We start from the raw sequence: 24,855 nt of genomic DNA, 5'->3' as shown, positions 1-24,855 counted from the left end.
GTTATGATGGTGAGAAAAAGAGTGCAATCAGGCAACAGTTGCAGGACCTACACGATAACGCAGGACAACGTGATTTGGTGCTGTCAATGGGAGTGCTAAATTTTCAAATCAGGACAAACAGAAAAGTGACCAGCATGGGTGAGGAAACAGGAATAAACAAAGAGAGATTATTCTAAACTTCCATCTGGACGATGGGTTGATTGTAGTTAGCACTTAGCTCACCAACAGAGACAGTTACACCTTGTTTTTTCATTTGTATGATATTTTATTTATTGATTTATTTATTTATTTATTGCATTTGTTTGCCAGGAAAGTCCACTGGGCCTAAAAGAGCCCATTTTCAGTGGAGGCCCGGGGAGAAAAGCTCCAACGAGATACAGAAAAAAAATATAAACATTAATTAGTACAGAAGTAGAAACAGTGTTACAAATACTAAATGTAGGAACATACACAGAATATATACATAAAAGCAGGAATCTAGTTTGTTTGATTGCAGTAATATATACAGAAAATATACATTAAAGCAGAATTCAATCAGAGTGGTATAAACAGAGATATATTAATCAGTATTATTGTGCCTGTATCAAGTGAAGATAAAAATAAATATGGAGAAAGTATCATCGGTCACAAGCAGCAAAAGACATTTGAGTTTAGTAATCATATAAGAGAGTGAAGAGGTTATGTTATAGAGCAGGAACATAGCCAGGAAAAGTTGAGATGATTTTTCAGTATTTGTTTGAAGGTGGTGGTGCTGCCTGTGTTTCTTATAGAAGGTGGAAGTGAGTTCCATAGTTTGGCAATGGTGAAGGAATAGAGGCGTTGACCAGCAGGTAAGGTGGGCTTATCTACTTTTAGAAGTAGATGATTTTCAGATCTTAGATGCCTGCTGGGATGGTATTTGGCAAGTAGAGTTGAGAGAGCAGGACAGTCCATGGGTCTGTAGATTATTTTGTGCACAGTAGTTTGTTGGGTGAATGAGAGATGGTGGGGGAGTTCCAGACACCCTAACTGTTTCAGTGACTTACAGTGGTGGGATGAGAATTTGGCCTTGGTAGCAAATTTTGCTATTTTGTTGTAACACATAGCAAGTTTGGATTTTGTAGAATTTTGGACATTAGTACAACAAGTGAGGAGAGGGGTACCATAAAGGAGAGAGGGTAATAAAAAGGTAGTTGCAAGGGTTTGTCTAGTAGAGAGTCTAAGAAAGTGTTGGTGCCTGTAGAGCATACCAAGCTTTTGGTGTGTTTTATATGTTATTGTTTATGTGTAGGTCAAAGTTAAGGTTTTCATCTATAATAATGCCTAGTAATTTAGTGTGTGGGACAACTTCTATAGTGGTATTGTCTTAGGCTTGTATAGTGAAGAGTTTTTTATCAAATATAGTGGCTTTTCTAGGAGTAAAAATTACTAGTTTAGTCTTTTTTTGGATTTAGGGCAAGATGATTGTTAAGCATCCAAGATTCAGTAGATGTGAGAGCATTCTGGGTAATTTGCTAGAGCTCAGAGCTGGAATTTGCAGTGAATATTATTGTAGAGTCATCAGCATACTGGATTACTGAGCATTGTGGGAAAGTGGTTTGAAAGTTGTTAATAAAGATGCTAAATAAGAGAGGACCAAGTATGGAGCCTTGGGGTACCCCTGTGGAAGTATTGAGGAAGGGAGAGGAAGATTGTTGCCATTTGGTGGATTGCTGCCTATTGGCGAGATAGCTGTTGAACCATTGTAGGGTAGGGGGAGAAACGTGGAGGGTGGATAGTTTAGAGATGAGGATAGTGTGGGAAATGGTATCAAAAGCTTTGGAGAGGTCAAGGAAAAGTGAAGCAATTATTTTACCAGAATCCCATTCCCGGTTAACTGTATAAAGGAAGGATAGGAGGGCTACAGCACAAACACAGTGACTGTAGTCTGCTCTGTGGAACTATAGTTGCAAAACAGAAGCAAAAGAAAAATAAACAGAAAACACAGAATGAATGGAGAAATGTTGTTTACAGATTATATTATCTCATAAAAAGTCCTTTCGAGAACTTATGGTAAGACAGGATCCATACTGTACTGCAGTGACATTTTTCATACCTCTCAACATTTTAGCATTAAAAATCATAGCACTGTTAAAACTTATACCAGTGGGTCAGAAAGAGGCGAACATTCTTATTTTTCACAATGGAAGTTCTTTGTATACTAGACCCTACAGAGTTAGTGGTACTTTATCTTAGTATAGGCTTAGTTTATGTATTTAATCAGGTCTGTACCCATAAAGAGGCCTAACATATGAAGAAGTTGTAAATCCAGGAGAAGCAAGGCTAAACGTTAAGACTGAAATCATAATGCTATGCCTAATTCATAGCAGTTGAAACATATGCTTTCGTCACCAGCGTACTTTCAATAGAACACCCCCCCCCCAAGTTCCAGGGTACTTATCAACACATTTATTTCATTATAACACCTTGTATGAGAAAAGATATAATGCATATTGCAAGGACTCTTCAGATATAGTTGCAGTACTGAGAATTACAGCAGTACAGAAAATGTAGTAGTGTGCAGTATAGACCACACGAAGCTTAGATTTTTCCCAGTCCATGTAAAGCAAAATAATTCACTTTCTCTATTCAAACTTAAATTGGACAAATGGATGGGCAACTGCAAATTCACCTTAGGTTTAGCACCCCTGAGCCTCAAGGATAGGAGAAACATGTAACTGTCCCAACATATCCCTGTTCATGGTTATTCATATGCAAAATAAATGAGCTAGAAAATATCATGGGAATGTATAGCTAAACTTCTGAAGATCCGTATATAGATAGTAGCCTAGTAAGTACCTATGAGTCTGCTGTCTGTGTCTTACTTTTTAGTCCACATGATACAGCTAGGCATCAGCAGTGCTTATGCATGTCAGAACTAAAAAAATGCATCTGAGGATACCAACAAACATATCAGCTGTCAACACGTTCTAGTTTTTGCATTGCACAGAGGATCATGAGTGACTCACTGATGATAACCCGTTTATTATCTGTTCGAGACATGGATGCCAAGAAATTCAAGACAAGGTGAATCTTGGCATCCATGTCAAGAACACATAATACAGAATTACAGTCAGGGAGATGATCATAAGTCTTTGTAGTGCATAGAGTTCTTGTCCATGTACTACTAGTTACAGGGGAACAAAGTGTTTGTTGACTTTCAAAGCAGGACAACACTTCGCAGACACTGACATAAATGCCGTCAGTCAGCTTTACTGTCTTGATTTTGACAGAACGTCCAGATTATTGCTTCGTATTTTGGTCTGTTCCTTACACAATCTGTGGTTTTCAGGCAAACTACTGAGGACTGAAGTCACTAAATAATGACATACATTTAAGTTTCAGAGCTCGTATCCTTCACATTATGCAGGAGAACACATCCTATTATTCTAGCAGCTTTCTAAGTTTATTTTTTACAGGAAGCTAGGACCAGAAACAAATCTTTTGCTCAGCCGCTGTCATTTGCTATTCAGTGCAGGCAGATTTTACTGTTGAGTGCCAGAACTGACCTTTACTGACCTTTGCAACATTAGCAGAGGGTGATAACAATTAAGGTCAGGTCATGCACCACTGGAGCTTAAATAGTCCCCCCCCCCCCGAATATTGGAGTGTAATCATAATTGTCCATGTACTACATAAGTAGAGATCACGTTAGAAATCTGAATCTGCTTCAGACTATAAGAACCTTGAGCTGCAGGCTGAAAGAAGGAAAGCTAGCTGTAAAGTAACTGCTTTGGAATCAGAAATCTGATTTGTCCCTCACTGCAAGTGCATTAGCTGAAAACGTCTACTATGTTACATTCCTGCTTGTTGCAAAACAAGCCATAAAAGTATTTATCTCTTAACTTTTCCTACTAAGGAGAAAGATGAAGCAGTAACACTAAGAGAAAAACTGAATAATTACTGCCAGCCCATAAAGAATTTGTCATTTATTAAACTGTATTTCACAACAGCATCATGTCCTAAACAGACTACAGATGCAAATATTTCTGAACTGTAAAATATAGCTAGTGACTGTGAATTTAGTAAGTTGCTTTATTTATTAATGAGATGGAATACACTGTCATGTAAGAAAATGAATAAGGAGTGGACTTTAAACAGAAACAGTGGTAATCTCCCAGTGAAGTACCTCGTGGGCGGTTTCGCGCAGCTTTGGGCGGGGGGTGGACGTGGCTGAAGTGATTGGCAGTTGTACGGAATTCGGCAAATGTACGGAAGCAAGCATACTTTGTAATAAGAGGATTTAAGAGTTTAAATAGTCACAAGAATTGCTACTACTAATGAATGTACATACAACATTCCGTCCGTTGTAGCCCCTCACAAGCATACTTAAATTCAGCATACTGAATGTACATACAACAAGAATTGCAGATGTAATAAGAGGATTTAACAGTTTAAATGTTCGATGGTTAGGCAAATGAATTCGGCAAATGTACGGAAGCAAGCATACTTTGTAATAAGAGGATTTAAGAGTTTAAATAGTCGCAAGAATTGCTACTACTAATGAATGTACATACAACATTCCGTCCGTTGTAGCCCCTCACAAGCATACTCGAATTCAGCATACTGAAAGTACATACAACAAGAATTGCAGATGAAATAAGAGGATTTAACAGTTTAAATGTTCGATGGTTAGCACCTTATTAGCAGTACCTACAAATAGCCCCTCACATGTATTTATTAGCACCTTATTAGCAGTTATTAGTAACGTTAGATAACATGACAATGGTATAAGTGAAAACCATTTGTCTGTGCCACACATTACTAATCTTCACCCGACATGACAATGGAGTTTGCAGCTATAAAAGGTGGGATGCTTTGGCAAACTTGTTTGCTAAATCCAGCCTAAACTAAGAGAACGTCACTGACATGAGCCGAATCGACGATACCTACCTGTCCTCCGTGACATCTTCCCTTCTGCTGTCTTTTTTAATGGTGCAATAACCTGTGAGGTGATGGTGCAATAACTTGCAATAACTTGTTTCTGAAACAGTGATTTTAACTTCTGCTGTCTGCTCTGCTGTTTTGATGGTGCAGTTACCTCTTTTAATTGATTTACTGGGTTTATTTCATATACTATTGAATGTTTTTTTCGACAACTACGTTAAATAAATTGCGTTCTGAAACGGTGATTTTAACTTCTGCTGTATGCTCTGCTGTTTTGATGGTGCAGTTACCTCTTTTGGTTGATCACTGCGTTTATTTCGAATACTATTGAATGTTAAAATTGCGTTTCAATTACCGCATTGTCAAGAGTAGCCGATGTACTTTGAAAGTTCAATTGAATGTATTTTCAACAATTACCTTAAATAAATTGCGTTTATTTCAAATCCAATTGAATTTTTTTTTCCTACAATTACCTTAAATGCGTTTACGTGTCAGGGTTACTAGGAGGCAGGCTTTGCTACTGTGTTTACATGTCATTGTGTGTCTAGGAGGCATGTCCGGGGCAGGCTTTGCTACTGCGCATCCTGCGAGGTACTTCACTGGGAGATTACCGAGATCCAGGGTTACTAGGAGGCGGGCTTTGCTACTGTGTTTACATGTCATTGTGAGTCTAGGAGGCGTGTCCAGGGCGGGTTTTGCTACTGTGCATCCTGCGAGGTACTTTACTGGGAGATTACCGAAACAGTCCTACCCTTATCAAAAGCTGTGGTTGTATGCTGATTAAGCAAAGTTATCGGGTAAAGTTAAAAGAATTAACTAATGGGTCAATAAAAACCTTCTCCAAAGCTGATTACAACCTCCTGAAGGAAGGTATAAACAGCTTCACAGCCCCCTCCCCCTCCACAGGAGCTGGCACATATTTCCAAACCTACATCAAAGCACTATATGAGCATTTATATAGCTCATGGAATCAGGAATACCCAAAATAACTAAATCCTCCTCCTCAGGGAAGAGTAAACCTGTCTGATGGACATCTGCATTAAATAAACTCAATAATCAAAGGGAAAATAAAATGTTGTCCAGAACCAAGAAAGAAGAGGTGCCTAATTGGAAGCAATCTCTCCTTACCCTGAATGAGCAAATAAGAGCACTAGTGAAATCCTCCAAAACAAACCTCAAGTCCAAACTGGCCACGTCTACTAAAGACAATCCTAAGGCCTTCTTCGCATATGTCTGCAATCCCAAAGGAAGCAACCAGATCTGCTTAGAACTTGTGGTTAAGGACACCAAATACACAAACTCCATAGATATCGCCAACCTGCTGGCAGACAGGTTCAGTAAAAACTTCATCCATCTGTCCCCCATCAGTAAATCAGGACATCCTCAACACCTGCCCCCCCCCCTCCTTATCTCTAGGGAGCAAGTCATCACTGCCCTCTCAAAGACAAAGAATACAGCCTCCATGGGACCTGATAACATCCCAGGCTGGATCCTACATGAACTCAAGCAGGAATGTGCAGCACCATTAGGCACCCTATTCAACCAAAGCCTGAATACCAGCTTCATCCCACCCGAGTGAAGAACAGCCACTGTCATCCCTTTGCACAAAGGTGAAGCGTCTACCAGTCCAGGAAATATAGACCCATCAGCCTAACTAGCCTGATCTGCAAGACCATGGAGCAGATTATCATGGACCTCATTAACAAGGACATTGGCAACCTCCAAGCACTCGATCCCACACAGCTTGGTTTCATCAAGGGGAGATCATACCTGTTTAATTTGGTCGACTTCTTTGAGACAGTCAACAAAGCCATGGAAGATGGAAAGATGGTGCATACTGCCTACCTTGACCTAGCCAAAGAATTCAATCAATACTATGCCCTACTCAGGTAAAATAGATAAACTCTCTCAACTATGCATCAATCCATATATTACCAGATGAGTAGCAAACTGGCTCACTGATAGAACCCACCTAGTCAAAATAGGGGGGCCACCTCAAGCAGTAGACCTGTAATGAGCAGTGTACCTTAGGGATTGGTCTTGGGGCCTTTGTTGTTCGGGGTATACTTTTCTGAGGTGTAGGCCAAAACCAGTGGGCTGTGGCTGACCAGGTTTGCAGATGACTGCATGCTGGGTGCTGTCATCAATTCCCCTAATGATGTGGACATCCTCCAAGTGGTTCTCACTCAAACAAATGACTGGTGCCAGAAACATGGCCTCAGACTGAATGCCAGAAAAATGTATCATCATCCCCTTTGGGGAGAGTGATATTGCCACAGATTATCACATTAATAATATGGTCTTAAGCATGCTATCCGTTGTGAGAGTCTTGGTCACCCAGGTTGATAGCAAACTGACTTTTGACCACTATATTGCCTCCATTTTATGGAAAGCTTTCTACATGGCCCACCACATTAGCAAGGGCATCTCATCCAGGCACAAGTTGGTCAGACTATCACTGTATTCCTCCCTTGTAAGACCCATTATTGAGTACAGTGCCCCTTTTGGCATGTACCTTACAAAGTACATGCAGCAGCTGGAGACACCACAGAGGTTCCTCACCAGGAGAATTCAGGCCCTGAAACATCTACCTTACACAGATAGGCTAAAGGCCATGTCCCTCTACTCAGTCTCCTACAGACTCCTTAGAGGTGACCTCTGTCTGGCATAGAAAGCAATCTCTGACCCCGTCTTGATGGGACTGCTGCATATCCGCAAGTCAAGCTCCACTCGAGCAACCCACATGCGTGACCTCAACCTGGTCTGTGACATCAATAGGACTTGTTGGCAGGACAGATTTGTGTCCCAGAGACTCCCCCTTTTGTGGAATAGACTCACTCTCCTCATCAAACAAAGTATTTCATTAACTCTTTTTAAGTACAACCTGGATAACTGGATGGGGAACAGAAAATACACCCCTAGTATTCCACCTATGTCCCTGCTGGACAGTGGCATCAAGTGCTGACTTGTTGGAACATGGGTTAAATTCTCAGCTAGGCTTGTAAGGGGCTCAGGGCCAATAATCTAGTAACTTCCTATGATCCTATGATCCTGTAATGAAATGTATATGAGTAAAGTAAAATGTGAATAAAATGATGAGGGAAAATTAGAAGCAAAGGCAGGATGTGCTACAAAACACACTGATGTGGCACTGCAGATGCAGGTATTAAGAGGTGTGGCCAAAGGAGGCTGTTTCCATGATCATGGAAAATGCAGTTTACAGACACATTAGCCACAATGATGAAATCCTTATTATTAACTAATTTGCATATCTCTTACATGGTGTTACTGTTCGAGCTAATTATCACTTTCCTGTGGTAATCAGCATTAGCGGCCCTTGAAATGCTTTGGCATCCCCCATGCATCCTCTCACACACATGTACATATTCAAATAAACATACAAACACATACACACACACACACACACACACACACACACACACACACACACACACACACACACACACACACACACACACACACACGCACACACCCATGCACACACAAGTACTTCCTCCCTGTGCTTAAGTTGACAGAACATCCATGATGTATCTTTTTATTTTTCCCATCCCTCATAAATCACGGATGATTTCAGTCCATCAACAATGTCAGATATTAGAGTTTCACTCTACCTTTTGTTCAAAAATATACATCAAGATGTTAGACCTGTTGGTCAATTAATATTTCAAGTGACTCATAGTAACACTTAGAAATTCTCCCTGATCTTCTTCTAGCTTTTCCCTGTTAGGGGTTGCTACAGGAGATCACTTGTCCACTCATGATTGGCAGTGGAGTTTAAGGTGTCAAGTTGCCAGCCTGGCACCCAACCTTCCGCAGAAGGCACACACTAACACCTAGGACCAATTTAGAGTGTCCAATTCACCTACAGCTTGTCTTTGGATGTGGGAAGAAACCAGAGCATCTGGAGGAAACCCACACAACCACAGGAAGTACATGCAGACTCCACACAAAAGGCACCCCAGCTGAGGATCAACCCAGAAAAACTCTTGTTGTGAGGCAGCAACGCTAACCGCTGCACCACCATGGCCATCCTCAAAAAAATTCCCCCTGATGTCATCTAGTATTCCTCTCGTCTCTGTGTGGAAGTCGAGAGTACAGCCATTTTGAGATATGATGCCCCCAGCACACAAAGACAAACCCCCCTCCCTCTCAACTGTCCTTGATTTTGCAGAACAACCCTGATTTCACCTTATACCTGCCTTGTCTATCATAATTGATGGACCATTACAGGCAGTCAGTAATGCCAGATAATCAACGTTCATACTGTTTATTGTTCAGAAAGTGCATCCTGATTAAAAAAAAATATACATTTTCAATTAAGTACTCGGTTAGTGCAGGTGACCAAACCAGTGACAGATTTGAAACTTTTCCCTTAGAGTAATATTTAGTTTGCCTGTATGGCATTTAGTGTAAGTACAGAGGACTAAAGCACTGTTTTGTTGACAGGTTACTTTCTATGCAAAGCATATATAGTTTGAATATTTTTGTGAGTTAGGGTGCTCGCACATGCGCATCCATCACTACCTGTCAGCTAGACTTTCTGGTACTTACCTCTAACACAATCTTACTCATTTTTACCTCTAACACAATCTTACTCATTGAAGGTAACAGGTGAAAGTGGAATGTCTACTAATTAGTGCACAGGATTAAGGCTCTAATACAGTATTTGATTCCCTCAGTTTATTTTCCTACTGTGTAACCTTGAACAAGCCACTTGGGGGTTAGGAGGGTGGCCTAATGGTTAAGGTGTTTGCCTTACAAACACAAGGTGCAGGGTTTCAGTTTCACAAGGGATAACTGGTGAGGCTTACAATGGCTCGCAAGGGCAGTTTGCCTAGTACTAGCCTATGAATTTAACCAGACAGTGATTTGGGGCAATTGTGAATATTGTCAGTCTCCTGTACTGCATGTCTATTAAGTACTTATGAATGTAAACCTTTATCCAAGTTAATTAACCTGTCTGGCAGAGCTAAGCTATACAACTGAGCAAGCCTCCAACTGAGCACATGACTAATTAGCATAGGAACCCTCAAAAAATGCTTCATTAACATATGGCTTAGTTAGGGAGACAGCCCACCACTTTGATCCTTAAGACCTCATAGGATTACTGCGGTGGGTCTGTCTCTGAATCAGCAGGGTAGCCTCCAAAGGAGCAACCTATGTTAGGTCGTACTGTTGGTGATGTAACTTTCTGAATCTGACCCCTTGATTCTAGAAAAAAAGCTACCACTATAAAAGAAATTTAAGTTTGCAGTAGGAGTGATTATATAAAGCAGAGCATGCACTATGCAGCTCATAATGAATCCTATAGACCTTCTACTAGAAAAAGATATTTTGCAAAGAAGTGGAAGAGCAAAAAGTGTTCAAAAGAATGTACATGTTATTAAACAGAAATATTAAAATAAACATTATTCATGAGCAAATGGGTGTAACAATGTGAAGTCTGCAATGCATCGGAGACAGTGAAACAGAGATGCAAGGCTGAAAGTTAAAGGTAAATGTTCAAAAGAAATATGCAGAAACAGAAATTCTGCTATGGTGGAAACTATAAAAAGCTACCAGACTAGTTATAAAGTTGGAAATAATGTAAAAACATCAAAATTCATGGAAAAGTCTGAAGCTAAAGTTGATGATAAAGCAGGTAGAGCAAGATTTAGTGTAGCTTGTGGGAAAGATGGAAAAATTATGTTAAGAAATTACATTTATACAAGATAAATACATTAAAGTCAAAGATACACCTTGAAGTGTTACAGCCAGTCCTGTTGCAAGAAAATAGAGGGCCCATTTCAGAAAGGTTACCAGAGGTATCCACCTTACTGTGATCATTTCTGATTCAGAGATAGCGTTACCACACTGCTGCAAGACAAACAGTGGTCTGCTTTTGGGGCTTTAATTATAAATGTAAAAGAAGCATTCAGGGGGTTGAGGCATATGCTAATTAGATATGTGCATTCACTTGTAACTTCCTTTGGGAAGTCATTTATGCAACTCTGCCTGGCTACATAACTCACCATGGCTACTCATGGTTGCTTGCGGAAGTGTGCATGGCCAAAAGCATTGTTCATGTATCTCAGCAGAGGTAAGTGCTGGGGAATTTTTGTGATCAGGTAGTATTAGAGGGTGAGTGAGTGTATGTATGTGGGAGACTGTATGTGTGAGTGTATGGGTGATGGTGTGTCTCCCTGGGAGGTCATAGTAAAGGGGATGAGTGACATGGTACATTGGATGCATATATATATATATATATATATATATATATGTGTGTGTGTGTGTGTGTGTGTGTGTGTGTGTGTGTGTGTGTGTGTGTGTGTGTGTGTGTGAGTGTGTGTGCAGGTGGGGTTTGGTGTGGTTTTCAGACTTCCACATCCATCTGCAGACTAACAAACAATGCCAGCAACACTGGGTTACAGGGACCTCTAGCCACATGGGATAACGTCACATATGTGGTATAGGGACCATTAGCCACCAGGGAAAAACATAGAAATCTAGGACGGGGGACACTAGCCACCAGAGATAACTCTACAGATGTAGGATGGGAGACAACAGCCACCAGGGTTAACCCTGCAGATGTTAGATGGGGGACACTAACCACCAGGTATAACTATACAGATGTAGGGTGGAGGACACTACCCACCAGGGATAACCCTACAGATGTAGGATGGGAGACAACAGCCAACAGGGTTAACCCTACAGATGTTGGATGGGGACACTAACCACCAGGGATAACTATACAGATGTAGAGTGTGGGACACTAACCACCAGGGATAACCCTACAGATGTAAGATGGAGGACATTAGCCACCAGAGATAATGCTACAGATGTAGGATGGGAAATCTAGCCACCAGAGATAACACTACAGATGTAGGACTGGGCCCACTAGCTACCAGGGATAACCCTAGAGATGTAGGTTTGGAAACACTAACCACCAGGGATAACCCTACAGATGTAAGATGGAGGACCCTAGCCACCAGACATAGCTCTGCAGATGTAGAATGTGAACACTAACCACCAGAGATAACCCTACAGATGCAGGACTGGGCACAGTAGCTACCAATGATAACCCTAGAGATGTAGGATGGGGACACTATCTAGCAGGGATAACTCTGCAGATGTAGGATGGAGTACACTAACTACTAGGGATAACTCTACAGATGTAGGATGGGGGCACTAACCACCAGGGATAACCCTACAGATACAGGATGGGGGGCAATAACCACCAGGGATAACCCTACAGATGTAGGATGGGGACACTAGCTACGAGAGATAGCCCTACAGATGTAGGATGGGGATACTAGCTACCAGAGATAGCCCCACAGATGTAGGATGGGGACACTAGCTACCAGAGATAGCCCTACAGATGTAGGATGGGGGACACTTGCCACCAGGGATAACCCTACAGATGTAAGATGGGGACACTAACCACCAGGGATAACCCTACAGATGTAGGATGGGGGACAGTAACCACCAGGGATAACTCTACAGATGTTGGATGGGGGACACTAACCACCAGGGATAAACCTACAGATGCAGGATGGGAACACTAGCCACCAGGGATAACTCTACAGATGTAGGATGGGAACACTAGCCACCAGGGATAACTCTACAGATATAGGATGAGAACACTAGCCACTAGAGATAACTCTACAGATTTAGGATGAAGGACACTAACCAACAGGAATAACTCTACAGATGTAGGATTGAGGGACACGTACCACCATACAGATGTAGGATGGAGGACACTAACCACCAGGGATAACTCTACAGGTGTAGGATGAGGAACACTTACCACCAGCGATAACCCTAAAGATGTAGGATGGGGGACACATCACCAGGGATCACTATTCACAATTGTTTGTTTTTGAATTTCTGCCTGTATAAGTTAGTCATGTTTGAACAATGCTTGGCTCAATTACTCAGAGCTTCACAATGCTTGACCACCATAGCAATGGAAATAAATAATTTTAGTCAACAACCAGCCTGAAAATATTTCTGGTAAGTACTTATTTGCTGTTTTTGCATTTAATTCTGCATAACAAAGTTCAAGCCTGTGGGATCTCCACTTAGTTTGCTTTTTTGTTTTCTATAGTCAAAACCTTTGGATTGCACTCTTGTGGGAGGTTAGAGGAATCAAGTGTTTTCTGAGTTTATGATTGTTGAAAGAACACATGGAGATGCTGTTCTGCTATTGGTCAGATGGTCATTTGAAATTTTTGTTTGTACTTCTGTTTGTTTAATTTTGTCATGTTTGAGTGATGCTTTCTCAATTTCTCCAAGCTTTACAACACCTGGTCGCCACACCACTGGAAATACATTGATTTTTGTCATTACCAGCCTGAAAAACATCTCTGTTAACTGCTTGTAATGTTCAGACTTTGCTAGATCTGTACTTAGTCAGGCATTTTTATGACCTATTGTTAGAAGTCTTTAATTTACACAATAGTGGGAGTAGAAAGAACTTAGGTCTTTTCTGAACTTGGGATTGCTGAAATAATTTGTGAGTGCGCTGTTTTGCTATTGGCCAGAGGGCTGCTTGAATTTTTTTTTTAATTTTTGACTGTATAAAGTAGTTATATTTGTGCAATGCTTGGCTCAATTACTTAGAAATAGAGGAGCTGCACAAATACTTTGATAGTTACGGGAAACAAAGAAGCTGAAAGGATGGACTGAGTTAATACTTTCTGTAGGGGAGCTAAGAGTAACACATGGAGTAATTCAGTACCATAGAGATGAAGAAGGAAGCAAAATATTGTAAAATATTGGTGGCAGATAGCTATTAAGGTTACAGGAAGTTAACTACTAAGGTTACAGGAAGTAGACTGAAATCCTGGAATGAAGTACAGGAAGAGTTTGGATTAATAAGGGAAATGGAGTGGGGAATTTCTAAGAGTGAAAACAAAATGGAGAAAGATAAATAGGCAGTGCATAGAGGAACTTGAACAATCAGAAATATTTATTTCTTATTTGTTTACCAGGAAAATCCGACTTGGAATGAGTCAATTTTCAGAAGAGGCATCATCAGTGCAAATTCTGAGTCCTATCCATCTCTGCCTGACATGGATGGGAACCAGAACTCCTCTGGAGGAAACTCAATAAGGGAGGACATGCAGACTTAGTAGATGTACTCCAGCCAAGAACTGAATGACAGAATTCCTTTCCAGTGCCATAGCTACTGCTGCATGAGTGGCAAGACAGATCATATCGGTTATTCATCAGTGGACTATACGTAATAATCATGATTCTGACTACCCACATAATTGACATCATTGACAGCACTAGACATGGTAACAGAGAATATCCAGAAATATCTTGGACAAAGCCTTACAGAAGTAGAGGAAGCAAAGAGCTGTCTACAATGGAGATGGATGGTCACTAGTGCCACTTTATTTTATGCATCTGTAAAGCTTATGGGTAGATGTGGCTATCCATGACTGCTTCTTCAGCAAATCCCTGTCAATATGTGAAGCACTGGAAACAACAGCTGTGGTCTTCCACTGATGTTAAAATCCCATCAGAGGTATTCTATAATAGTAGAGCAGCTGTTATGCTTTAGAAGTGCATGACACCTAAATATGTTCATCTACAAAATAATCTTTACCTGAATGTCAGGCATGATTGTGTCCTAAGCACAATTCATCACATCACAAAAATAACACTATGTGACTGCAAATTAACAAGCATGCAATTTAACAAGCATAATGAGCATTAGGGACAACATTGGCAGACATACTTACACTGTAATCATATATATATAGATATGTATATATATATATATATATATATATATATGTGTGTGTGTGTGTGTGTGTGTGTGTGTGTGTGTGTGTGTGTGTGTAAGGTACACTTTAACATTGCTATAACATACTTTAACATGTTTGCATTCCACTATAGTCAGTATACTTGCAATATATCCCTTCAGAAACCTTAAGCCAAATCATGTAGATACACTAAAAAACTAAACCACACTTATAGGAATTTCAGTAAACAACACACAAAAAGCTACCCTTTTACAAAGAAGTAGGTGTTAAAAGCACTACATACTGTCTGTAAGTATTATTTGCAGAAAAATGTATTTCAGGCAAGCAGGATTCAAACACAAGTCTGTCTTCCATAGCACAGCGATAATATGTGGTTCTCATTGTATCTCTATTGTGCTGATACCACATCTGGGCATGATGATAATGTGAATTAGAGCTCATCCCATTATTGTTTCTGAAATGGTTAATTTGTGATATGATTAAACCTGGTAAACATCATTTTGAGTTCCACATGATGAAGTGTACTCACCTGCAGTTATCAGATCATAATTTTAACTGTTGAAAAAGACTATTAAAACAGACTGGGCAGTGGTACTCTAGGTCACCTGTGCTGCTGAAATACCATGCATGGGAGAACTATGCCAACACAACTATGGACACCGGAGACACTACAAGTGTGACCTCCTTAGCCAGTGGGAGGCTGAAGTTTCAGCATGATCACCACCTCCATATAGCAGGTATAACCTTATTTACCTACCTTTACACCCTGCATACACTGCTTCTTTATTTTCTTTCTTTATCTCAAGTCTGTGCAGAGATTGAGAGGAACATGGAGAGGCATGGGGACAGACCAGAGTGTCTAAGATAGTTCTGGGGTAAGTATAGCTGCTGTTGTGAAAGATGTATCTGTTTGCATAGTGACAAGTAGCAACTAAAACAGTGGTAAATAATATTTATACAGCAGGACAACATGTGTCTGGGTTGGCATTCTGAACTAGAATTAGTATCAGTGGTAGCTGGTGACTTCAAATCAAAGTGGGGCTGCAGGCGACAGCTGAATGGGTGGGGCCAATGAGGAGGGGTGGGGCCAACTAGAAAGGGGGCAGAGCTATTCTCAAAACCACAAAAACTGGGACTTTAATTAAGTAGACTACCCTGGGTACCAAACTGTCATTATGAGAGTCCAATCAAGACAAAATGAAGTGGAGAAGAAAAAAATATTTCAATGCATTGGCTACATGACAGCTGACTTAATATCTAGATGGAAGCAAAAAGGGTGTGAGGCATGAAAAAAATAAATTACTTTTTAAATACATTACTGGAATGACAGTCAAAGTCAAGTATAAAAAAAACAAGCAGCGCTCAACTCAAATCACTTCTCCTTGCACTACAGTTCTAGTTATAATTTATATTCAGCTTTATAAAAGTACCAAGTAACATGCTGAAAGTAGCAGTCTCTGTGATACCTCCACTTGTAAAAATATTTCTTATCCAAAAAGACCTGTTGGTTGACAGCAACTATCTACTTGTTTCATGGGGAAAACATGATCAAAGTAAAAAATGAACAGCAAACAGGAATTATATATTAAAATCATCTTACTGTGGTTATACATTGTGTGACAGTTGGCATACAGAAATCTTGCTTGTCTTCCATAACCACAGAGAAAGTATAGTTCCAATCCTATAAACAAAATACTTTAAACACCTTAAGGATCACTTTATGATCTTCCATCAGTTGTTAGTTTCTTCCATCTAGCACTGCCCGCTCGCACCTCCTATCCACCCTACTATATGCCTCCCCTGTCCTCACTAACCTTAACAAATCTGACCTTAACAAACTCTCATCTAGTTACAATCACATTGCTAGATTCGTAACTGGCTTACCCTATAGAACACACCATTGTATTAACCTGAAAAAGCATGACTGGATTGAACTCCCAAATCTTCTCCAGCAGTACCAACTCATAGAAGTCTTTAAAATCCTTAAATATCCTGTAAACACCCCTGCTCTAAAAAACATAATAACCCCTTATACCAACTTAAGTTCACTTCACTCATCAAACAAACTCCTAGTCCAAACAAGCAAATTCTATAACCTAGGCGGAGACACATTGTATGCTAATACCACTGGCAAGGTTTGGAACTCCCTTCCCAATAACCTCACACTTATAACTTCACTAGTTCAATTCAAAAAAGAGCTAAAATTCCACTATAAATCACACTGGCTTTGTCCTTGCACAAACCCAGACTAACTCCTAAAATAAATTTACCCACTCCAAACCACAACAGTCCTATGAGTAATTCAACCTAAAAAGATCAATCTAGAATACAAAATGTTAGATAAAGACTAGGCCATTTCTTGTCCTACTGACTCCACTAGTTGCTAATTATCTTGAATATAACGAACTGTAACAGATTGCATTTGCTATTGTAAAATTGTTTTTCTTTGAAACTATGTAAACTGTCTATATGTCTTTTCCTAAACTCTATTTATTGTAACTATCTGTCATTGTTAACCCTGTTGGAGCTTTCCTCCCCGGGCCTCCGCTGAAAATGGACTTATATCCAGTCGGACTATCCCGGTCAACAAATGTAAAATAAAATAAATAAATAAATAAATACATACATAAATAAATATTCCTGAGGCATATTGTGCAGAGACATATCATTTGGCATTCTTAAGACTATTTCCTCATTTGTAATGAATGAACAAAACACTCTTTTAACCAAATTATTCAGATCTTGCAGATCAATCCAAAATCAAATTTTGTTTTTCTTAAAAACAGTAACCGTAAGTATTTACCACTTTCTTGGTTATAACTCTTTCTTAATGGCAATCTTTCTACTTGCTTTTACTTCAGAGCTACTTGTGGTTTTCTTGAAGTATGAAATAGCAATTATTTGATAAATTTATGTGATATTTTTGTGGCAGTTTGCCTGTGCCTACAAAAAAAATCAACATTGCCTGAATTTTATAATTGCAGTGGTTCTGTCTGCAGTTGCTCTGCCATATCTAAGATGACTCCATGAATGTGTATCTTATTTTATTCTAGATATTTGCAGTCCTTGCTTCTCCACTGTGAATTCACTTTACCAATGTTTTACTGTCACAAACCAAACAATCCAAATATGAAGAGAATTTACTTCAAAGAGCTACAATTGAAAAAATTCACTTTTCATGTTTATACTCATATAGTCTGACCTAATGTTGCCATCCCATGGCCAGAATTAGCAACGTGCATACGTCTATTTTTTTCCTCCACAGTATAACGGTATTTTCAAACTAAATATTATACTCTATATTGAGTTTAATTTAAATTTAACATTCTTCTCTAATTCTCCTAGAGTTTCCTCTTAATTGTTAGAATATTTTGTCTCAGTGAAAATCAGACTGCCACAAATGCAGGTAAGACATTCATCCTGAGTGGAATCCTTCCTTCATGTCATATAATACCTAAATACAAAGAAAACATAAATTAGTCAATAATGGGTTGAATACCTGGTGTCACTCCAGGAGGAAATCAATATTTGTCAGCATGGGGCAAGATGCTGGACAATCTAGCTTTCTTTTCTAAAGATGGTGCGTGTGTGTGTGTGTGTGTGTGTGTTTGTGTGTGTGTGTGTGTGTGTGTGTGTGTGTGTGTGTGTGTGTGTGTGTGTGTGTGTCAATCATTCCTAGGCTTCCACATACTGGCTAAAGTCTTTAAGCCTTTGCTGCCTTTTGTGCCTTTTTAGTCAGAGTCCAGTTTATGGACATTCCAACATAGCTAATATATTAGTCCCAAAACTGGATTAAATTAAGATGGCGCTCCTCAGTGTTAGAAGTCTAAAGAATAAACTGCCTAATCTCGAGGCACACTTGCATTTAGAAAACATCCATGTCTATCCAATTGCTGAGACTTGTTTTAAATATAATGATGCTACTTCCACCATACCTGGTTTTTTTTTGTTTGTTTTGTTTTTCTTTTTTGCACTTTTCATATGTTCAAACACAATGGCAACTGTGGTGGAGTCACTATATTCCTCAAGGAAAATATTACTTTCAAGCAGATCTCAACGGACCACATTTTGCTGAAAATATTTCAAGCCTCCATAATCTAAAGCAATGCTGGTGATTCCCTGCTGGGTGAAGACAGTAAACCTGTAATTTTTGTCTGCCACTAATGGAGCTCCTTTCTCTTTTACTCCTCCATTTTTTTCATTTTTAAGAAATCTGCTTGGTCTGGTGTTTTTGTTCTGTGTGAGAGCTAGTCACTTACATTATATAGGCTGCACATTTTACATGTGTATTTTATATACTGCGGTGGTGGTGCTGCGGTAGCATTGTCACCTCACAGTTAGACATTGTCCCATTTGATTCTCAGTTAGAGCATCTTCTGTGTGGCAACATGCATGAATTGGCGTTCCTTCGTTGAAGGTTGTGCATCAGGCCTGGCAAGTCTCCACGTAAAAATCTACTGCCAATCATTAGCGGACCCGGGCTAGTTGTTAACCGGGAAAAGCTGAAAGTCACAACAACAACAACAACATTTCACATGTGTATTTTCATGGGTAATTGTCTATTGAGAGATACATAAATACAAAATACATTTCTGTCTTTTGCTAAAAAGATTTCAAGCCTTCGTAAACTAAAGCACTGCTGCTGGCTTCCTGCTAGTTTTTCCCACCCACCCTCCACTTTGTTGATGTGCTGTTTAAACCTGGTGATTTTAATTTGCCCACTCTTACTATAAATTAATCTTAATAAGCTCCTCACTTTCTACATTGCTGTTGATAATATTGAATTATTTATTTGCCTTTCATTATATTTGTATTGAAAAATTACATTTTGCATATCATTGTTCTATTGATTTACTTAATCTGAATTCATTTTCTAGCTAGCTGTTGGATGAAGTAGTGTATTCTTATACTCTACCAAGCAGTTGTTTTTACATCAAGAGGTCAGTGTTTTTTCCATCTAGTACACTGAGAGGTAGCCTGGTCTGTTTAGGTTGAGAAAACACTTGCGATTTCAGCATTAAAAAATAAGTATATTTTGTGTCTGTATTGCACTTTTTAAATTGCATTGCAATTGATTAATGCATTTTTTTTCTTGTCATGACTGCACATTTCCTGCACTTGTTTTCAACCGTATTTTCAGCCTAGATTGCATAGATTAGATTCAGACCTGCTGAATCTATTCTGTTTTTGTTACACTAGTGCACTAAAGCAGCCATCTTATATTAAGAAAGGCTCCCCTGCACCCTTGTGGCAAAATAGTGTGGATCCAGCCTTGTCTGAATTGTGGATTGCTGCAGCAAGATTCATTGTATACTTTCCTATTGGTAGATTAGCTTAAAACTGATGAATTCTGGCTGTATTTAAGCCTAGCATTTGCTTGTCATTATGCATCATGCAATGGGTTTAGCAGCACCATGTATAGATACCAATGCCTTCAAACACAGTTTTCCCTAGATAACTTTCAATGGAACCCTCACAAGCTTCTCTGTTGCACTGAAGGCAACATAGTTGCACACTGAGCAGCATTGCCACACATATCATTTACAACCTCAATTTCACAACCCTTGATTGTCCTAGCACAAAAACTGGTCAATCTAGCCCACTCTTTACCCTAATAACTTGATAGTTCTTGTGCAAAAAACTGTTCAGTCTAGTCCACTCCTTTCCATAATAGCTCATATGGTATAAACCTGCTATAATGGACAGACAGTTTCCCATTATTTCTCTGATCAGCCTGATTGATATGGGAATACTGAGGCAATGTAGTTATTGCCTCATGTATACTGCCAACCATTTAGTTGTACAACAGACAAATATTCTATGTGAGAGATGTAAGTACATGGTGAGACTGGAATCACTTCTGTCATATAGCAACAAACCGGATACTAAACAACTTGTCAGTACACAAACATCACCTGTCACACAACCTAAAGACATGACACATAGACCCATGTGACATCCCCTCTCTGTGCCAGTAATCAAAGAGCCTGAATCCTCACCACTGACACTGGAAAGGGACATTCACTTGGAACAGAAATAGATGCACACAGTATTTCCGGATGCAGCTGTCTGCATCAAGTACAATTTGCCTTAAGAGCAAACATGGGACACACTCAAAGCGAGGTCTGGGTTTCCCTATCTCTCTCCAGATCACCAGTAAGACTCCCCCACTGGCAAAGCAGTAGAGTGGAGTGCTCAGCTGAGTGTTCAAGCCAAGTTCTCCAGCACCCTTTCTGTGAAACCAGTGCTATGTGTTCCTGCTCCAAGCAGCTGACACACACACACACACACACACACACACACACACACACACACACAAACACACATACACGCACACACGCACACGCGCGTGTGCACACACACACACACACACACACACACACACACACACACACACACACACGCACACACACACACATAATGTTGCTCAGATCAGTTGCAGCTTCTGGAAGTCATAAAGCAATTTTAAACCTCTACCTTCCAGAGTAGCAATTAGTTCATCCCAAAGACAATGCAGGAAGCATCCTAGTGCAGACTTTTTGTCTCTGGCTGCACTGAGAATTGTAAGATACAATCTTTATGGTCTAAACCAGGTAATTTAATTTCAAACTATTTTCAAAGTTAGGTGGGTTGAGATTAACATCTTCTCTTCCAGTATGCTCTGTTACAACATATACACTTAAACAGTTACAATAATATATGTATATTTCTTCCTCTGTCCAACAGGACACACTGTTGATACATTTATAACACAAGCAGCTTTACAAACACATTTTCAACACAAACACCTGTACAGATCAGTTTGATATACAAATGACATATAATTGTTTACAGAATTCTAGCTAGTTGTGCTGGCATATGTTGCACATCCACTGCCCTACTTCTCCTGGCATAGATGCAATACCTCACATTGTCATATCTCTCCCCCCTTTGAAAGCTGAAGCTAGTTTTTCAAGTCCCCCTTGAGAAACATCACTTGAGAAGAATGGGCCTGTCTGGGAATACATTAACCCATACCCTTTCTTGAGAGCCCATCTGCACTGGCATTGCTGACCCCATTATGGAGCCTCACTGTCATATAATGTGCCTGCAACCTTAGGCTCCACCTTAATAACTTGGCATTTTGCTGGCTTGCTTGATGTAGAAATGGTAAGTGATTGTGGTCTGTAACTACAGTGAATTTCCTTCCATAAAGATAGGGTTGAAGTTTCTGCAGTACCCATACTATGGCTAAACATTCTTTTTCTACACCTGCATAACATTTCTCCCTAGGTTGGAGTCTATGGCTAGGATTTACCACTTGGTGCTTTTCCCCCTCTGGTGTAAAGCATCCACCAACACAACAAATTATTTCCTGTATTCTGGACTGGCTAACACAGGGGGTCCTCACAAAACCCCTTTATGCTCTTAGAATGCCTGCTCACAGGCTGGGGTACACACCACCTTGTCTGGCCTGTTTTTCCTCATCAGATCTGAGAGAGGAGCAGCTATTGTACTATAACTGGGAACAAATTTTCTGTAGTACCCTGCTGTCCCTAATAATGCCCTCACTTGCTTTTTGGTAATGAGAGCAGGCCACATATGAATAGTTTCCACTTTGGCAGTTTCTGGCCTGATCTTACCATTCCCCACTCTATATCCCAGGTATGAGACCTCTGCCATATCCACCTGACACTTACTAGGCTTAAGGGTCAACCATGCCCTTTGGAGTCTGTCCAGGGCCTCCCTGACATGCTGAATGTGGTCATGCCAGGAATGGCTGTAGATGGCAATGTCATCCAGGTAAGCAATGGCATAATCTCTTGCTCCTGCTCATGCTATGATATGATTACCAGCCTCTGGAAAGTCACTGGGGCATTTCTCATCCCAAAGGGCATATTTGTGAACTCATAAAGTCCAAAAGGAGTCACAAAGGGTGACCTCTCTATAGGGGTGGGAGTCAAGGGCACCTGCCAGTAGCTCTTAGTCAGATCAATAGTGGTCAGATACTTAGCCCCATACAGCTGGTCTAAGGATTCATTTGTCCTAGGCATGGAGTAAGCATCTGACTCTGTTTGACTATTTAGCTTTCTGTAGTCCACACAGAACCTGGTACTGCCATCTCTCTTTGGTACCAGCACCACTGGGGAGGCCCAGAGACTGCTTCTCCTGGATTACACCCAACATTTCCTGTATCATCTCCCTCGGAGTCTGTATGACCAGCCTAGGCACCCTGTAAGGGGCCTGCTTGATAGGCCTTTGTGGTTCTGTATCCACAAGGTACTGCACCGGCTGGGTGCACCCAGGTTTAACAGTGAATATGCCCCCAAACTCCTGTAACACTGCTTGGATTTCTTGACTCTGGGTAGGGGATAACTGCTGAGACATTGCTACCCCTTCCATTGAGGTGTCAGTCTGAGTCTCACTGAGGAGATCAGTCACCTAATCCCCCTCAGACTCCTTCTACCATCCACTGCAAATACTCAGCACAAGGGCCTACCTATCATGGTAACACTTCATCATGTCAACATGGTACAGTTTGTGCCCCTGCCTCCTGCCTAGCAGTTCTACCATATAGTTAACACCAATGACCTTCCTCACCACTTTGAATGTCGTCTCTCCCAAGCTGCCTGCAGCTTATTGTGTCTGACAGGAATGAGAACTATAACCTACTGCACCACAGCATATTCTCTGACTTGAGACTTCCTGTCATACCAGACCTTTTTCTGCTGTTGGGCTCCTGCCAGGTTCTTCTGGGCCAAGACCATAAGCTCCCTAAGCCTTGTCCTGAGGTTTAAGACATATGCCACAACAGACTCCTTGTCGGATTCACACTCACCCTCTCTCTGTCTCATCATGAACCAAATCTAAAGCCCTCTCTACCCTATGCCCATACAGCAACTCAAAGGGTAGAAAACCTGTGGATCTCTGGGATATTGCTCGTTATACAAACAGCCGATAGGGCAAATATTTGTCACACTCTTTCTTAAACTGGTCTGCAAATACCCATAGCATGGTCTATAGAGTAGAGTTTATCCTCTCCACAGGACCATTAGTCTGGAGATGATAGGAGTGATCTTTATGTGCTTCACCCCACAGTGATTCCAAAGACAAGCCAGCAAGTCTGACGTGACATTGACACCTCTGTCAGTCAGTATTTCTCTCGGGAAACCTACTCTGCTGAAAATTTGCAACAAAGCATTTGCCACCTTCTCTGCCTCAGTGGAGGACAAAGCCACTACTTCTTGGTATCCATTAGCATAATATACTATCACCAGGCTATACATCTTCCATGTGAAACCTGGGGTACTCATTGCCCCCACATTATCCATTGTTATCCCGTGAAATGGCTCCTCAATCACAGGCAAAGGCATCAAAGGATTCTTGACCTTGTCACCTGCATTGCCTACTTTCTGGCACTGCTCACAGGTCCTGCAGCATCCTGTTACATCCCTTGCAATCCCAGGCCAATAAATGTTATGTGTAATGCATCGCTTGGAATGTCTTATGCCCATATGACCTGCAAAAAGAATGTCATGTGCTATGGCTAGAAGTGCCAGAGGTTAGGCTCTAAGCACTACCAACTGCTGTATTATCTCACCTTCTAGACCTCCCTCAGAGGTCCACTCCTTCAGGGTGGGGTCCACTCTATATACAGTAACTCTTTGTTCCAGTATACAGACTCCCCTTTTCCTTGAGGATCAGGTGCCTCAATAGCTACCTCCCTGAAACCTTGTAATTTAGGTTCTGAGAGCTGAGCCTGTCTAAACTTTACATTTGTAACTAATCCCAGCTCCCTTTCCACAGGAAGTCTGGTATCCTCTGACAGTAGTGCCTCACTGTCAACCTGGGTACTACTGCTCCCCTCTGCCCTTGCAATCACTCCCTCCAAGGGAACACCAGTGTCTACCAGCAACTGTGGCTCATCTTCAGGCTGAATGCTACAGGAGAGCTTCCTCCTTGAAAAAGCCACTTCACCAGCCCTGGTTTCAAGTGTGGGGTCTGTCTGGGTGTCCCCCAGACTAACTGCCCCACATGCCTGTCTGTAAGCCTGACTGCATGTAACTGCATGCACACAAGGTACTGTAATATTGAAATCATTCTGTATCTGCACATCTGCAAGGATATTCTCAATCACACCTACTTGCTTGCTTACTTTTCCATCTTCCCAGTAAAGGTGAAGCCTGGCCAAAGG

General features: G+C 40.7%; 1 protein-coding gene across 1 annotated transcript in view; it reads left to right on the top strand.

Moving 5' to 3' along the window:
- Nucleotides 1–10,938: 10,938 nt before the first annotated feature.
- Nucleotides 10,939–24,855, top strand: part of LOC122810801 (tyrosine-protein phosphatase non-receptor type substrate 1-like) — a 165,824-nt gene continuing 151,907 nt past the window's right edge. The window contains exon 1 of the mRNA XM_044082362.1: nt 10,939–11,005. Coding sequence (XP_043938297.1) covers nt 10,939–11,005 — 67 coding nt within the window. The remainder of the gene's footprint in view (nt 11,006–24,855) is intronic.

This window comes from Protopterus annectens, chromosome 9.part0 (genome assembly GCF_019279795.1).
Source record: "Protopterus annectens isolate FY-2018-M chromosome 9.part0, PAN1.0, whole genome shotgun sequence".
NCBI lineage: Eukaryota > Metazoa > Chordata > Ceratodontiformes > Protopteridae > Protopterus > Protopterus annectens.
This window is presented reverse-complemented; position numbering and strand designations above follow the sequence as displayed.